The sequence below is a fragment of the Oncorhynchus masou genome, chromosome 33 (genome assembly GCF_036934945.1).
Source record: "Oncorhynchus masou masou isolate Uvic2021 chromosome 33, UVic_Omas_1.1, whole genome shotgun sequence".
Taxonomy (NCBI): Eukaryota; Metazoa; Chordata; class Actinopteri; order Salmoniformes; family Salmonidae; genus Oncorhynchus; species Oncorhynchus masou.
Window position 1 is genome coordinate 35,002,833 of NC_088244.1, and position 17,444 is coordinate 35,020,276.

General features: G+C 42.5%; 1 protein-coding gene across 1 annotated transcript; it reads right to left on the reverse strand.

Moving 5' to 3' along the window:
* Positions 1-190: 190 nt before the first annotated feature.
* LOC135528374 (45 kDa calcium-binding protein-like) lies at positions 191-15,883 on the reverse strand. Its single transcript, XM_064957410.1, has 7 exons — positions 15,539-15,883; positions 5,900-6,274; positions 4,970-5,106; positions 3,147-3,260; positions 2,745-2,903; positions 2,329-2,504; positions 191-1,798 (listed from the first exon to the last, which is right to left on the reverse strand). The coding sequence occupies exons 2-7, from the start codon at positions 6,217-6,219 to the stop codon at positions 1,622-1,624; spliced, it is 1,083 nt and encodes a 360-aa protein (XP_064813482.1). The 5' UTR covers positions 6,220-6,274; positions 15,539-15,883; the 3' UTR covers positions 191-1,621.
* Positions 15,884-17,444: the final 1,561 nt, after the last annotated feature.

Consider the following 17,444-nt stretch of genomic DNA (forward strand, 5'->3'; position numbering starts at 1 on the left):
TCAGAAAATAACAATGGTCTCATAGCAACTACTACAAATAAAAACAGAATGAGGAAAAATCCACTCATGGCAAGCTCTACAAAGTTGTACCATTTAAAAAAGCCTAGTGGAAACCTATTGGCCATCAAGTTAGTGTGCTAAAATGATGAAACATTTATGGACGCATAACACATTAGGGTACAAAGTATGGTCAGAGATTGATGAGAAATATTTATTGGTTTTACATGTAAATCGGGAATACAATGTATAAAGCGTTGTCACATTATGATAGCATGAGCTTTTTCTTTGATAAATTCAATGAGATGACAGGAGCTCAAGAGGGATCCAAATTACTGATATCTCCACAGGATATTGTCCTTGAAGCAGGAAAACAATTGATGAATGCATATTATACATATATTATAGAGCTTTGGCAAAGCATGACAAGGGGTAATACGGGATTTCTTAATGACAATTAAGTCATATACATCAGAAATGTATGGAAAATATGTAATTATCATAACCTGAATAAAACACAAGTATTGAACAACAAAATACACTGGGAAAATACTGAATATTATTTTGACTGATTTATAAAAAATGTCTTTAAGAGAAAACAATAAACGCACACCAACAACAAATAAATAAATAAGTTAATTTCTTACACCAGTTTCAAACATTAAACTGAGATGTTGACAATCGACTAGCATTTTGGAGATGCTTAAAATGCACAATCCCATTTGGAATTATAGATACAAACGTAAACAAATGTATTGGAAATAAAATATATGACCTATTGCAGCAGGGAGTTAAAACATAATTATCACACATAAGCACTAATTGTAAAGAACAGGACAGATCAGAGAATCATAAACACCTATTAAAAATGTACCAGTGTAACCCTTAGTACAAGGGCAGCAAGCACATTATGGAGTCAGTGAGTGTGGAGAATACAGTGGTTACTGTGGTTCAGCTCAATCATGGACATGATTGCTATCTTCGTAAAGACCAGTTACTTCCAAGCAACATTGTGGTACGCAGGTAGGCTATAGCTAATTTTGAAATGGCAATGAAAATATGTGATGTAATTACTTTCTTTATTTTGGATTTACCATTGTTGTGCGAGTTTAAAATCAACATGTTTGTAGTCAAATTAGAGGCCCTGCTACAAATAGGTTTGATTGTGTAATCCTTAACTTACACTACTTCGATAGAGGGGGGAAAAAAAGGAATCTTGTTTGAATCCCTCATATACATACATTTCACAATATAGCATCCACACAAATGAACCATGAAGGTGACGTAGTGTCTAGAATGCACTGAAAAAGACCAATACATAGAGGTAAGACAATTCAACTTGAGTACCACTGTAGACAGAAGGCAGACCTCGGCTATGGTTCATTCTGATGGGATGTTTAGAAGAGGCAGACAGTCCAGATATGAAGGATGTTTTAGGCCTTACTTTAAGAGTCAGTAGAGGAGGCCAGGGCGGGTCAGTCGGCTGGGACTAGGATTTAAACACAATTGCACACTAAAACAGCTTTTTTTTCCAGACAGACCTGTCGTTACAGCAGACTTACCAGGATGCACCCATTAGAAGGGAAAAAGGGAAGGATTTTGTAGGACAGTTCGTCTTTAGAGCTTAGAACTCCTCGTGAACATTCCGGGCATAGTCCATGAGCTTGCTGCCAGTGAAGTATTCGCTGTACTTGAGAATCTCCTCCAGTTCCAAGTTGTGGTTCTGGTTCTCGTCGGCCACAGCAATCATCTGCTTAGCCTCGTTCAGCGCGTTGTACTCGTTCATCGGGTCCATGTACTCCTGGAGAGCAGAGAGAGCACGGGGGAAAGACGGGGGAAGAATAAAATAGTGTAAAAAAATGTTTGATGGAAAAACACTGTGTAAACTTCAACTACTAAAATCATATACAAAGTATGGATAATGGAGCTATTTATATATATATATATATTTTATAATATCTTTGAGAACTAACAAGCACCAAAATATGAACTACACAGTGAGGGAGAATTGAGAATTCCAAAAACAATGAATTTAGTAGTATTTATTTGTTATTTAAAAAATAGCATTAGCCATGGCAAAATGCATAGAATGGGAGGAAATGTGTTGTTTATAGGACATTTGCTTTTAAAACTGAAAAAGTTGCTAAAGTTTCTCTCAGCTCCATGGAATATGTGTAGAACTGCAGGAAATGTTCTTTAAAAAAAAAAATTATTCAGCGCCAAGATGAGGCGGGTTCTGTCAAATTTAGCCACGCCCACCCAAACCCCTTTTTTATTAGAAAGGACCATGCCATCAGGTCCTGCAGTATAACCAGCACACACGGCACCCACCTGTAGTTCCTCCATGGTTACGATGCCATCATGGTTGCCATCGATGACCTCCTCAAACTCCTTTTTCCTCTCTCGTACCCAGTCATCATCTATGTCCTGAGCCTGCTGGTTCTCCACAGTGCCCATGGGCAGGGAGATGAACTCCGACAGAGTCAGCTTCTTGTCACTGTCCTGGTCTGTAAAAACAACACAAAATACACATCACACTCAGATAGCTTTATAGTAACACTTTTCATGATCGATCATGGGCATCCACAACTTATGTATTCATTCTGCATGTTTGTCTTCCACCTTTAATTCATTCTTGTTTTCATACTCTTAACTATCACTTATACTAAAACGTATAGCATGATACATAGAAACAATAAACTGAATTCTAATCCAAACTAAATGTGAGCGAGTAGAGAAGAGCGTACCTAGGTCGCGAACAATCTCCTTGACCATGTATTTGAGCATTCCTTTGCTGTGCTCCGGGTGCAGGAAGGAGAGGAACTCTTCCTCATTCAGCAGCTGGTCGGCTGGGGGGTTATCAGCCTGGAACCAGCGGTCCTTCAGACTCTCCAGCACCTCCTGGGCTGCGAAGAGACAGTAAGTACAAGCATCACTGGCAGAGCTAGGAGCAATAGGCTACTATCGGGATGTGATCAGGAAAACGTAGGGGGGGGGGGGAATGATATTGGTTTGGGGGTAGGTCAGTTTCAATGATAGTATGAAAAGAGGATAGTCAGAAAAGCCAGAATTCCTGTTTAATCAGTAGAAATGCACAGACTACAACCAGAATAGTGTTGTGCAGGTCGTATTGTTGTGGATAAACTTACTCTCCTCGTCTACCTTCAGTTCTTCACTGTTCTTTATCTTGTCAGCCATTTCCTTCTTGTTGAATCCTTTGCTGGCCAGAAACTTCACCCGGTATTCATCCCATGTCACATGGCCTATGACGAGAATATAGCGGTTTAGGGATTGGGGCTAGACCGTTTAGGAAGGATTTTGAGGCAGTTTTGGTAAACAGTGCTCTATTGTCATCAGGTCGGAGATGTATTGTGGACCACACATTTCAGGTCTGAGATGTATTGTGGCCCACACATTTCAGGTCTGAGATGTATTGTGGCCCACACATTTCAGCTCTGAGATGTATTGTGGCCCACACATTTCAGCTCTGAGATGTATTGTGGCCCACACATTTCAGGTCTGAGATGTATTGTGGCCCACACATTTCAGCTCTGAGATGTATTGTGGCCCACACATTTCAGCTCTGAGATGTATTGTGGCCCACACATTTCAGCTCTGAGATGTATTGTGGCCCACACATTTCAGCTCTGAGATGTATTGTGGCCCACACATTTCAGGTCGGAGATGTATTGTGGCCCACACATTTCAGCTCTGAGATGTATTGTGGCCCACACATTTCAGCTCTGAGATGTATTGTGGCCCACACATTTCAGGTCGGAGATGTATTGTGGCCCACACATTTCAGGTCGGAGATGTATTGTGGCCCACACATTTCAGGTCTGAGATGTATTGTGGCCCACACATTTCAGCTCTGAGATGTATTGTGGCCCACACATTTCAGCTCTGAGATGTATTGTGGCCCACACATTTCAGCTCTGAGATGTATTGTGGCCCACACATTTCAGGTCGGAGATGTATTGTGGCCCACACATTTCAGCTCTGAGATGTATTGTGGCCCACACATTTCAGCTCTGAGATGTATTGTGGCCCACACATTTCAGGTCTGAGATGTATTGTGGCCCACACATTTCAGCTCTGAGATGTATTGTGGCCCACACATTTCAGCTCTGAGATGTATTGTGGCCCACACATTTCAGCTCTGAGATGTATTGTGGCCCACACATTTCAGCTCTGAGATGTATTGTGGCCCACACATTTCAGGTCGGAGATGTATTGTGGCCCACACATTTCAGGTCGGAGATGTATTGTGGCCCACACATTTCAGGTCGGAGATGTATTGTGGCCCACACATTTCAGGTCGGAGATGTATTGTGGCCCACACATTTCAGGTCGGAGATGTATTGTGGCCCACACATTTCAGGTCGGAGATGTATTGTGGCCCACACATTTCAGGTCGGAGATGTATTGTGGACCACACATTTCAGGTCGGAGATGTATTGTGGCCCACACATTTCAGGTCGGAGATGTATTGTGGACCACACATTTCAGGTCGGAGATGTATTGTGGCCCACACATTTCAGGTCGGAGATGTATTGTGGCCCACACATTTCAGGTCGGAGATGTATTGTGGCCCACACATTTCAGGTCGGAGATGTATTGTGGCCCACACATTTCAGGTCGGAGATGTATTGTGGCCCACACATTTCAGGTCGGAGATATATTGTGGCCCACACATTTCAGGTCGGAGATGTATTGTAGCCCACACATTTCAGGTCGGGGATGTATTGTGGCCCACACATTTCAGGTCGGAGGCCTAACAGTAAGACATCAGTGTCGGTAACAAACGCATTGCTCTCAACAAATAGGTCACCATCATGGCTATGTATCAGGGTTGTATTCATTAGTCCACAGCTACAGAAAATGAAAAATATTGGTTATTGCTGAACAAGTCCAGGTAGTCCCTGCTTGTTTCAGTCTGTTTTCATCCAGATACAACTGTCGTCTCGCTTACCATCTCCATCTGGGTCCACAGCATGGAAGCTCATCTTGTTCTCCCTCACAGCCTCCTGGAAGTGTTCCTCTGTCTTCTCCACGATCCAGCGCTGCATCTCCTTGGCACTGACACTCTTATCTTTATTAAAGTCCACCCTGAAGACAGTCAGCATTTTTTCAAACAAACACTCAAATGGAATATCAAGTTCAAGTAGTTTATTCAAACCCACTCTCATATATCTGCTTCAGCCACAAACCCAGATTATTTTGGATAGTTTTCTAACTAAGTAAGATGCAACCTTAGCTCAAAATATGCTTTGAAAATGTTTCAGCTTTCATGCTATTCCAACACAGTCACTCCTTTACCATATAGGGTCAAGATAATGGAATGGTGGTGAGGATTTGTCAAGGCACCTTAAAATTTGGCGAGGGTGACAAGTCGGACTAAAATACCTGGACTGTTTCGCTTCAACAGTATTTACAAAATCAGACTCCTAGCTTTTACTACTTGACACCTAGCTTACCCAGTATGGGGTGGATAAGGCCAGATATTTACTTAAGACTGCTGTGGTTGACCGAGTCGGTGCACTCACGTCTCCATTCTCAGGAACACTGCTTTGTTTATCATAAGAGATAATCTAGCCTCATTTGTTCGTGCCCACCCTATCCTTTAAAATAGGAACCGGACCATGAACGGTGTACACATTAACGGGATGGGTATAGGCTACTTAGACATGATCCAAACTCCCAACTAAGAAATGTGGATTTATCGTAATTACAACCTCGCACCTACACACCATTTCACAATTTGGCCCACACAAAATGATAGAAATACAACGCAGACACTCTGCCCAGCTAAAACTGGAAACATCTGGTGGACGTACTCAACACAAAGAGTATGTATATGAATCATGAGTCAAGAAATTGAAAGCCAGACATCCCCACTTACTTTCTGAAGATGTCAATGAGCTTGTTCCTGTTCCTCCTGGGCTCAGAGTCCTCTTCAAACTCCTCCATCTCCTTACCCAGGAACACCTCCTGGTGGAAGCCTTTATTGATGTGACCATCCATCTCCAGCTTCATCCCGTTCAGATGGTCTGGGGGAAGGATCTCATTCTCCTCCTTACTGGTGGGGCTGTTCTTGTCCTTCAGGGATGACATGTTAGCTGGCCGGGCATGGACGTCCATGGTGTTGTGGAGCAGGCAGAACAGGGCCATGGACACAGCCAGAAGGTGTCTGCGCAAAGCCGCCCTCCAGTAGTTAGCCATGGCTTCTTCCAGGTTCAGTGTCCTTGCTTGCTCACGGACTGATGAACACACCTGTCTAATACAACGACACTAGGTAAGGTGGATAGCCTCATCACTTGACTATAATAGTGTTGTTCTTGGCTCGCTAGTCATAACAAGGACAGCAATAATTTTTGCCAACAGCGCGGCGTGGTCGAAGTGGGAGAAGAAGAGGAGCTCACTTGGAGTCCATCAAAACTTCCAAACGGTTTAAACCATTTGATTATGAGACTGAGGTGAAATCAAAAGTTGTGCCTATTCATTGGCTATGTCATAGCACATTTTTAAAGATAAACATTGATAATTACTAGTTATAACAATTAATTAATGGGTGATGCTGATCTTAGATCAAATATGTGTGTGTGTGTTCCTCTCTTATGATTCAGCTCAGGTGCCTCCATATACAGTGGGGCAAAAAAGTATTTAGTCAGCCACCAATTGTGCAAGTTCTCCCACTTAAAAAGATGAGAGGCCTGTAAATTTTCATCATAGGTACACTTCAACTATGACAGACAAAATTATTATTTTTTTTCTCCAGAAAATCACATTGTAGGATTTTTAATGAATTTATTTGCAAATTATGGTGGAAAATAAGTATTTGGTCAATAACAAAAGTTTCTCAATACTTTGTTATATACCCTTTGTTGGCAATGACAGAGGTCAAACGTTTTCTGTAAGTCTTCACAAGGTTTTCACACACTGTTGCTGGTATTTTGGCCCATTCCTCCATGCAGATCTCCTCTAGAGCAGTGATGTTTTGGAGCTGTTGCTGGGCAACACGGACATTCAACTCCCTCCGAAGATTTTCTATGGGGTTGAGATCTGGAGACTGGCTAGGCCACTCCAGGACCTTGAAATGCTTCTTACGAAGCCACTCCTTCGTTGCCCTGGAGGTGTGTTTGGGATCATTGTCATGCTGAAAGATCCAGCCACGTTTCATCTTCAATGCCCTTGCTGATGGAAGGAGGTTTTCACTCAAAATCTCACGATACATGGCCCCATTCATTCTTTCCTTTACACGGATCAGTCGTCCTGGTCCCTTTGCAGAAAAACAGCCCCAAAGCATGATTCAGCCCCATGCTTCACAGTAGGTATGGTGTTCTTTGGATGCAACTGGGCATTCTTTGTCCTCCAAACATGACGAGTTGAGTTTTTCCAAAAAAGTTATATTTTGGTTTCATCTGATCATATGACATTCTCCCAATCTTCTTCTGGATCATCCAAATGCTCTCTAGCAAACTTCAGACGGGCCTGGACATGTACTGGCTTCAGCAGGGGAACACGTCTGGCACTGCAGGATTTGAGTCCCTGGCGGCGTAGTGTTACTGATGGTAGGCTTTGTTACTTTGGTCTCAGCTCTCTGCAGGTCATTCACTAGGTCCCCCCGTGTGGTTCTGGGATTTTTGCGATAATTTTGACCCCACGGGGTGAGATCTTGCGCGGAGCCCCAGATCGAGGGAGATTATCAGTGGTCTTGTATGTCATCCATTTTCTAATAATTGCTCCCAAAGTTGATTTCTTCAACCCAAGCTGCTTACCTATTGCAGATTCAGTCTTCCCAGCCTGTTGCAGGTCTACAATTTTGTTTCTGGTGTCCTTTGACAGCTCTTTGGTCTTGGCCATAGTGGAGTTTGGAGGGTGACTGTTTGAGGGTGTGGACAGGTGTCTTTCATACTGATAACAAGTTCAAACATGTGCCATTAATACAGGTAATGAGTGCAGGACAGAGAAGCCTCTTAAAGAAGAAGTTACAGGTCTGTGAGAGCCAGAAATCTTGCTTGTTTGTAGGTGACCAAATACTTATTTTCAACCAAAATGTGCAAATAAATTCATTTAAAAAATCCTACAATGTGATTTTCTGGATTTTTCTCTCTCATTTTGTCATTCATAGTTGAAGTGTACCTAGGATGAAAATTACAGGTTTCTCATATTTTTAAAAGTGGGAGAACTTGCACAATTGGTGGCTGACTAAATACTTTTTTGCCCCACTGTACCATAGACACATACATCATTTGCAAACACACACAGCTCAGAGAGGCCCAGCTAATGAGCTCCATCAGCAGCAATTTACATTTTGAATGGAAAATGTGTTTGTGTGACATTTGGACCCCATATATCTAGATGCAAATCAAATCTTCTTGAAAGGGAATGATGCACATTAGGGATGTAACGTTCACCGATAAACATTTAAACCGGGACCTGTGCCTAAGATACAAGCGCATCAGTCCAAGGGAGCCCAAACGGATCCAAAATAAGCAAGCGTCGGTCAGAAAACCGATTAAAACGTTAAGAATAACCATTCAGTAATGTTGGTTTTATTTTATTATGGTTTTATTCCAAAAATATCTTCTCTGTTGTGCCTGAAATGATGCGTCCTGCTCATAGCCTATCGAACGTTTATGCATGTAACTGACTACGACTGTCAGATGACAACAGTGCAGGAGACACAGCTGCTCGTGTCAACGAGAGGCAGGCCTATCCTAGCGGACGAACCCTCACTTCATGGTGAAGGCCGTTTCTGATGAACTTCCCCAAAGGCTGGAGCCGACACCAGGCTTTGTGGAATCTAGCTCCGAATACGTCGATTTGTAGAAGACCAATATTTAAAAAAAAATGTGAATCATGAAAAATGCCCACCTTGTTATTTTAAATACCACTACCGAGCAACAGCAATGAGCAAACAGTCAGTGGGTGTCTTTTATTAACATTTATTGAAAAAGTACAGATTTCAGCAAAGAAAAGCACGCAACTACAGAGGACAAATATACAGACGACAACACAGTTGGCATTTCATAATTCACTTCTTAAAAAAAAAAAATTAAGTATTGACCTTGGGCGAATCGATGTAGCTAGATTCCACAACGCCTGGTCTTGCCTGTATGCCTTTGGCTAACTTCTTTCACCATGGAGTGGAGTTTAGTCTACAAGGCCTATCCCTGTTATAGGATATTCACCTTCATACGCTTGTAAAAATGGCTTTTGCCAGGTATAGCTTTGCATAGGCTTCATTAGTAAAGCATAGGCTTTATTAGTTGAGTGAAAGCCAATGCAATTAGCTGGTTCATTGTTACGAAATGAGCTGGTCTTTTACCGGAGTAGACACACAACTCGCATCCAACTGCTGATTGGGGTTTTCAAATCATTCGGATTCTAATTTTTCAGGTTCACCATAATATCTCGTTTTGGTAGTTTTAGTGTAAACAGTGTATTTGGTCATTTTTACATGAACAGGCTAATTTCATCAATTTGAGATTTTTGGTTCCAATCGCCTGTCTTTGTGAGACGCAGAGTAGGTAAACAGATGATCCCTGCATGTGTGGATCCCATCGTGAAGCATAGAGGTGGTGTGATGGTGCTTTGCTGGTGACACTGTCAGTGATTTATTTAGAATTCAAGGCACACTTAACCAGCATGGCTACCACAGAATTCTGCAGCCATACGCCATCCCATCTGGTTTGGGCTTAGTGGGACTATCATTTGTTTTTCAACAGGACAATGACCGAACACACCTCCAAGCTGTGTACCGGTTATTTAACCAAGAAGGAGAGTGATGGGGTGCTGCATCAGATAACCTGGCCTCCACAATCACTCGACCTCAACCCAATTGAGGTGGTTTAGGATGAGTTGGACCGAAGAGTGAAGGAAAAGCAAACAAGTGCTCAGCATGTGGGATCTTCTTCAAGACTGTTGGAAAAGCATTCCAAGTAAAGCTGTTTGAGAGAATGCCAAGAGTGTGCAAAGCTGTCATCAAGGCAAGGTGTCGCTACTTTGAAGAAGTTTATATTTTAGATTCTTCAAAGTAGCCACCCCTTGCCTTGATGACAGCTTTGCACACGCTTGGCATTCTCTCAACCAGCTTCATTAGGTAGTCACATGGAATACATTGAAATTAACAGGTGGGCGTTGCTAAAAGTGAATTTGTGGAATTTCTTTCCTTATTAATGAGTTTAAGCCAATCAGTTGTGCTGTGACAAGGCAGGGGTGTTATACAGAAGATAGACCAAGTCCATCACGGGTGTTCGGGGGAAGCCCGTGAACCCGACAGGGACACGCAAGCCTTGCATTAGCCTACATTCACAAGATAATAAGCCTAAATAAATAAATAAAATCGTCCAATTAAATCGGTATCGTTTTTTTTTGGTCCTCCAATAAATCGGTATCGGCGATGAAAAATCTTAAATCGGTCAACCTCTATCTTGAACTCATTAAAATCAGATCTCCCAGATGTTTTGAGTGAGGCAGAAGTCATGCGGGATTGTCACCATGACCAATGTAGAATGTTTATCCTTTTAAGCTTGGAAAAATACTCTTAAACCCAGACTTGGGACCACAAGCATTTCGCTACACTCGCATTAACATCTGCTAACCATGTGTATGTGACAAATAAAATTTGATTTTGATTTGACACACCCAGTCCACTGAATAGCAGGCTAGTGATTGCTTTGCAATGCTTGCAGTTAGCCACTGATTCCTTCCAAACCACTCATTTTTAAATGAGAAATTTCCAACTTGTTGTGTAATGTTTATGTCCAATGGCCGATGAGCACCGATATGTTTTATCTATAATTTCTCTTCATTATTTCTCATCATATGACAAGAATTAAAAAGGATTTGCCAGTAGATTGTCCACTTGATTCATGATGATGACGACTGCTAGCTTGCTAGCTAATATTTTGAAAGAACGATCAGTCCAATCAAAGCTGCGGAAGATATAACGTGATTTGACGTCATTTAATCTGTGGCCAATGACCTTGAGCTTTCTTGGATGGGCACTTCTAATGTAACTCTATGGCAGCACCCAAGGGGATTGAAGTTTCGAGCTCTACCATTAGGCGGTGACGTAGTGTCCCTATGAGTGACAGAACACTGAGCCAATCACGGCACAACTAGAGAACATTACCAACCCCTACGCTCCATATTCCCCGCTAGCTGTCCCACCACCGCAGAATGCAAATAAAATAAAATGTTATCGGTCACATACACATGGTTAGCAGATGTTAATGCAAGTGTCGCGAAATGCTTGTGCTTCTATTACCGACAGTGCAGTATTATCTAACAATTCCACAACAACTACCTAATACACACAAATCTAAAGGGATGGACGATGACCAAGCGGCATAGGCAAGATGCAATAGATGGTATAAAATACAGTATATACACATGAGATAAATAATGTTTACATATCTTACATTACTCAAGTGGCATTATTTAAAGTACCTCCTGATCCATTTATTAAAGTGGCCAATGATTGGAGTCTGTATGTAGGCAGCAAGCCGCTCTGTGTTAGTGAAGGCTATTTAACAGTCTGATGGCCTCTGATGGCACTGCGCTAGGCTGAAACACCTGCATTTTGGAGCTGCCTTACTCAAGAAAGCAAAAGAGAGATCAAGTTTATATGCAGCATTATTAACTCAACTAAAAAAAAGATTGTCTGCAAACTAATATGTGACACATATTAATTCCAAAACAACATGTAAAACAGGTAGCCACTGGAATTTCGACATATGGGCTAGCTGTTAGACTCTATGCAAGGTGTTGGCATACGCAGGGGATTGAGGATAACATTGTAGTGAATTTGAAGGGCAGCCTGCAGGGTCTGAAACGCACAACTCCATGTCTTCGTGGTCTGTGACAGTACCAAGAGAGTTAACTCCATTAGGTGTCCTGACAATGCACCATGGCTGCTAGAATGGTATAGCATTGCTTTGGGGATATCTGGTGTGAGTGTGTGCCTCCAAGGACCACATTAAATAGACCACTTTATTTTATAGTGTAGGCAACACTAATCCACCCCGCATGCGTGGATCAGAAAATGTAGAACTTCAGAAATTGAAACTTATATTCTATTATTCAAGTTGAACAAGTGTATTAGATCATTAGACTGTTAAACGTTACAAGGACCAAGCTCTCTAAAATGCCTAATGGTCTAAACCATTTACTTTTGAGAAGGGGGTCAAATCCAAAGTTGCATTATATTAAAAAGGTGCAAAATGCAGAAATCGCACTACCATTTCCTGGTTGCTAAAATTGTAACAGTTTCAGTTTGTGACAAAACAAGCAATGTTAAGTGTAGAGAATCATTGTACCAAATATATTTTCAATAATTAAAAATATTGTATTTTCAGCTGGTGTACAAAACCAAAAGTAAGAAGCAAAAACTAAACTTAAACGGGAAAAAGAAATAGTGCACATAGACCACATCTACCACTCAGAACTGCATTCAATAAAATGACATCTAGAACTCACATTTCTATGTGAATTTGGTCAGGTTGCCAAAAAAGTCACATATTGCTGCCTTAAACATGATACCTTCATTATATATTTTTTCAAAGAAAATTGGTCTTTCCTCTATCAGTACATTGGAGTTTAGCCATCTGGAGGATGAAATTGGAATCGTAACCAGCTCTTTATGGCTTCAAAACATTATACGAACCAGCAGCATACCAAATCAAATCAAATTTGATTTGTCACAAACACATGGTTAGCAGATGTTAATGCGAGTGTAGCGAAATGCTTGTGCTTCTAGTTCCGACAATGCAGTAATAACCAACAAGTAATCTAACTAACAATTCCAAAACTACTGTCTTATACACACAAGTGTAAGGGGATAAAGAATATGTACATAAGGATATATGAATGAGTGATGGTACAGAGCAGCATAGGCAAGATACAGTAGATGGTATCGAGTACAGTATATACATATGAGATGAGTATGTAAACAAAGTGGCATAGTTAAAGTGGCTAGTGATACATGTATTACATAAAGATGCAGTAGATGATATAGAGTACAGTATATACGTATACATATGAGATGAATAATGTAGGGTATGTAAACATTATATTAGGTAGCATTGTTTAAAGTGGCTAGTGATATATTTCACATCATTTCCCATCCATTCCCATTATTAAAGTGGCTGGAGTTGAGTCAGTGTGTTGGCAGCAGCCACTCAATGTTAGTGGTTGCTGTTTAACAGTCTGATGGCCTTGAGATTGAAAAACAGCTTCTGTCCCTCGGTCCCAGCTTTGATGCACCTGTACTGACCTCGCCTTCTGGATGATAGCGGGGTGAACAGGCAGTGGCTTGGGTGGTTGTTGTCCTTGATGATCTTTATGGCCTTCCTGTAACATCGGGTGGTGTAGGTGTCCTGGAGGGCAGGTAGTTTGCCCTCGGTGATGCGTTGTGCAGCCCTCACTACCCTCTGGAGAGCCTTACGGTTGTGGGCGGAGCAGTTGCCGTACCAGGCGGTGATACAGCCTGTGCATCTGTAGAAGTTTGTGAGTGCTTTTGGTGACAAGCCGAATTTCTTCAGCCTCCTGAGGTTGAAGAGGCGATGCTGCGCCTTCTTCACGATGCTGTCTGTGTGGGTGGACCAATTTAGTTTGTCTGTGATGTGTATGCCGAGGAACTTAAAACTTACTACCCTCTCCACTACTGTTCCATCGATGTGGATAGGGGGGTGTTCCCTCTGCTGTTTCCTGAAGTCCACAATCATCTCCTTAGTTTTGTTGACGTTGAGTGTGAGGTTATTTTCCTGACACCACACACCGAGGGCCCTCACCTCCTCCCTGTAGGCCGTCTCGTCGTTGTTGGTAATCAAGCCTACCACTGTTGTGTCGTCCGCAAACTTGATGATTGAGTTGGAGGCGTGCGTGGCCGCGCAGTCGTGGGTGAACAGGGAGTACAGGAGAGGGCTCAGAACACACCCTTGTGGGGCCCCAGTGTTGAGGATCAGTGGGGTGGAGATGTTGTTGCCTACCCTCACCACCTGGGGGCGGCCTGTCAGGAAGTCCAGGACCCAGTTGCACAGGGCGGGGTCGAGACCCAGGGTCTCGAGCTTGATGACGAGCTTTGAGGGTACTATGGTGTTAAATGCCGAGCTGTAGTCGATGAACAGCATTCTCACATAGGTATTCCTCTTGTCCAGATGGGTTAGGGTAGTGTAGTTGAGATTGCATCGTCTGTGGACCTATTTGGGCGGTAAGCAAATTGGAGTGGGTCTAGGGTGTCAGGTAGGGTGGAGGTGATATGGTCCTTGACTAGTCTCTCAAAGCACTTCATGATGACGGAAGTGAGTGCTACGGGGCGGTAATCGTTAAGCTCAGTTACCTTGGCTTTCTTGGGAACAGGAACAATGGTGGCCCTCTTGAAGCATGTGTGAACAGCAGACTGGTATAGGGATTGATTGAATATGTCCGTAAACACACCAGCCAGCTGGTCTGCGCATGCTCTGAGGGCGCGGCTGGGGATGCCGTCTGGGCCTGCAGCCTTGCGAGGGTTAACACGTTTAAATGTTTTACTCACCTCGGCTGCAGTGAAGGAGAGTCCGCATGTTTTCGTTGCAGGCCGTGTCAGTGGCACTGTATTGTCCTCAAAGCGGGCAAAAAAGTTATTTAGTCTGCCTGGGAACAAGACATCCTGGTCCGTGACTGGGCTGGATTTCTTTTCGTAGTCCGTGATTGACTGTAGACCCTGCCACATACCTCGTGTCTGAGCCGTTGAATTGAGATTCTACTTTGTCTCTATACTGACACTTAGCTTGTTTGATTGCCTTGTGGAGGGAATAGCTGCACTGTTTGTATTCGGTCATGTTTCCAGTCACCTTGCCCTGATTAAAAGCAGTGGTTCGCGCTTTCAGTTTCACACGAATGCTGCCATCAATCCACCCTCCATTCCACTGCTTGCTTGCTTCTGAAGCTAAGCAGGGTTGGTCCTGGTCAGTCCCTGGATGGGAGACCAGATGCTGCTGGAAGTGGTGTTGGAGGGCCAGTAGGAGGCAACATATATATGCCCTGGGGCAGTGATTGGGGACACTGCCCTGTGGAGGGTGCTGTCTTTCGGATAGGATATTAAACAGGTGTCCTGACTCTCTGAGGTCATTAAAGATCCCATGCTCTTATTGTAAGAGTAGGGGTGTTAACCCTACTGTCATGGCTAAATTCCCAAGCTGTCCCTCATATCATCACCAGCTTACATTTGGCTCATTCATCCCCTGTAACTATTCCCCAGGTCGTTGCTGTAAATGAGAACGTGTTCTCAGTCAACTTACCTGGTTAACTAAATATAAATATTTTGCAACGAAACCATTTACTCTAGGAAACAAAAAGAACGAAACGGGGAGGGTCCAAATTAAATTTGTCCAATAGAAACTCTCGTTTTCGTTTGGAGTAAACGGTTTCAGTTGCAAAATATTTCACAACAAACTAAACGTTTTGCAACGGAATCAGACTAGTGAATACACCCCAGCATATCTAATAAGCCGGCTAACGTTAGCCGATGAGAGGACAAGGCTTGATGACCTACCTAGTGTTGAACTCCAACGACACAAAATCTGGAACGCCGCTCAAAATAAATTGCAGGAAATTGAAGAGATAAGGCACTAGCTAGTTAGCTAGCCCACCTAGCAATGGCGAGAATGCATCGTCGTACGAGCAAAACAAAACTGTTAGCTCGGTTATATTTCATGTACACGTGGCTGCCACTACGAACTTCACGCAGGAGCAAACGTCTCACTAACTACCGAATCAATCCGCATACACAGCAAATGTTTGATTAGGTGAGTTGGGGGATTTCTATTTTCAGGAAACAAGCTGCTACTCACGCCGTGTGTACACAGATTGCGTCACCACGTTGCCGTGCGGTACATCAGACCAAAGATTGTGGATATACTGACAAGATACATGTCTCTGCCCTTACCATGGGAGTCGTTGTGCACAAAGCGGCACGGCAGGATGTCTAGCGCTCGCCTATCCTGGTGGATACGTGTCATTATTCTAATAATGTTTTTAAATATTCGATGAGGGCTGTTGACGTCAACCGCCTGTATTCAATGGAGAGGGAGCGAGAGAGAGAACGCTATTCAATAGCCATAACATGACACTTGAAATGTTCATTCATTTGAAACTTGTGTGTACTTTTTATCTTAATTTTGTATTGTTTATCATCTATTTCACTTGCTTTGGCAAACATATGTTTCCTATGCCAATAAAGCCCTTTAAATGTATTCTGGATAGAGGCTACGCTACCAGCCTCATCTCATGAATATGCATAGCCATCTTACAATTCCGATATTAAGTGCTATTTTAAAGAGTTGCCGGGATATCACGTGCCCTACTCATATCTCACGCAGTAAATAAGCCATTACTTTTTATTTGCCCCAATTCGAAATTTATCTCCATACAAAAACTCCTTGCTTGTCGGCGGAACAACGAACAAACGCTATCTACTGGAGGGAGACAAATGTTCTGCCGAGTTGGCCTCTCTTCCTATTTCTCTCTGTTGTCACTCAGGTTGTGATTTCGTCCATCCTGATGAAATTGGGGGCGTTCGTTTTTGAATCGCTTGGTGCCCGGGGGTAATTGAGTTTACTCACGACCATTCCACAAAGAATTCTCCATGCATCAGGGGAACCGACCGAGGCAAAACGAGCGTTACCCAGTCTACAAAGATGGCATTTGAAAACCACCAATCTACAGGAGACTGACCACTGGCGGGGGAGTTGGTAATTGTCACATTTAAAGCCAAATTGTGAATGTGCAAGTTGGTCACTAATAAAATGTAATGCACCCAATTACATTTTCACATGTAAATAATGCTTGATTACTATGAATATGTAATGCTCAAGTTAGGAGGATAACAATACTGATTTTAGAGGTACGATTATTTGATGCACTTTTTTAAAACTTCACCTCTGGGTGGCACTGTGCACAAAAGTTATATTTCTACACAAAACATAAGTGATGAGGCTCCATCCAGATCATCACCTCAAAAGTACAGTATGTGTAACTGTAACTAGGCTATGCAGATTTTATTTAGGCAGACTTTGACCACTGGGGTCTCAGTGGTTGATGAGAAATTCTGAGAAATGTTATTTTTGTATTGGTTGGGTACACATATTTTGCAGATGTTATTGCGAAATGCTTATGTCCCTAGGTCCAACAGTGCAGTAATACCTAACAATACAAAACAATACAAAACAATACACACAAACCCCTCCAAATTAAAAGAAAGAAATGAAGAAATATGGAAATATTAAACAAGCAATAAAATACCATAATCGGTTCCCAGCTAGAATCCTTAGATGCTACATACATTGTTGGACTTGTAAATTTAAAGGTAGACTCAGCGATATGACATAGATACAGAAAGTAAGCATAGTGGGTCCATTTCTGCAACAACTAAGAGCGTTGAAGCGCGAAGCTCAACTCCT

What these genes read in the sequence shown, in the direction of transcription:
- LOC135528374 (XM_064957410.1), bottom strand. Translation starts at nt 6,219, where the DNA reads ATGGCTAACTACTGGAGGGCGGCTTTGCGCAGACACCTTCTGGCTGTG. An exon ending in CTCATTGACATCTTCAGAAA is followed by an intron (nt 5,107 to 5,899) that starts GTAAGTGGGGAT and finishes GACTGTCTTCAG; the next exon opens with GGTGGACTTTAATAAAGATA. An exon ending in TGTGGACCCAGATGGAGATG is followed by an intron (nt 3,261 to 4,969) that starts GTAAGCGAGACG and finishes TTCTCGTCATAG; the next exon opens with GCCATGTGACATGGGATGAA.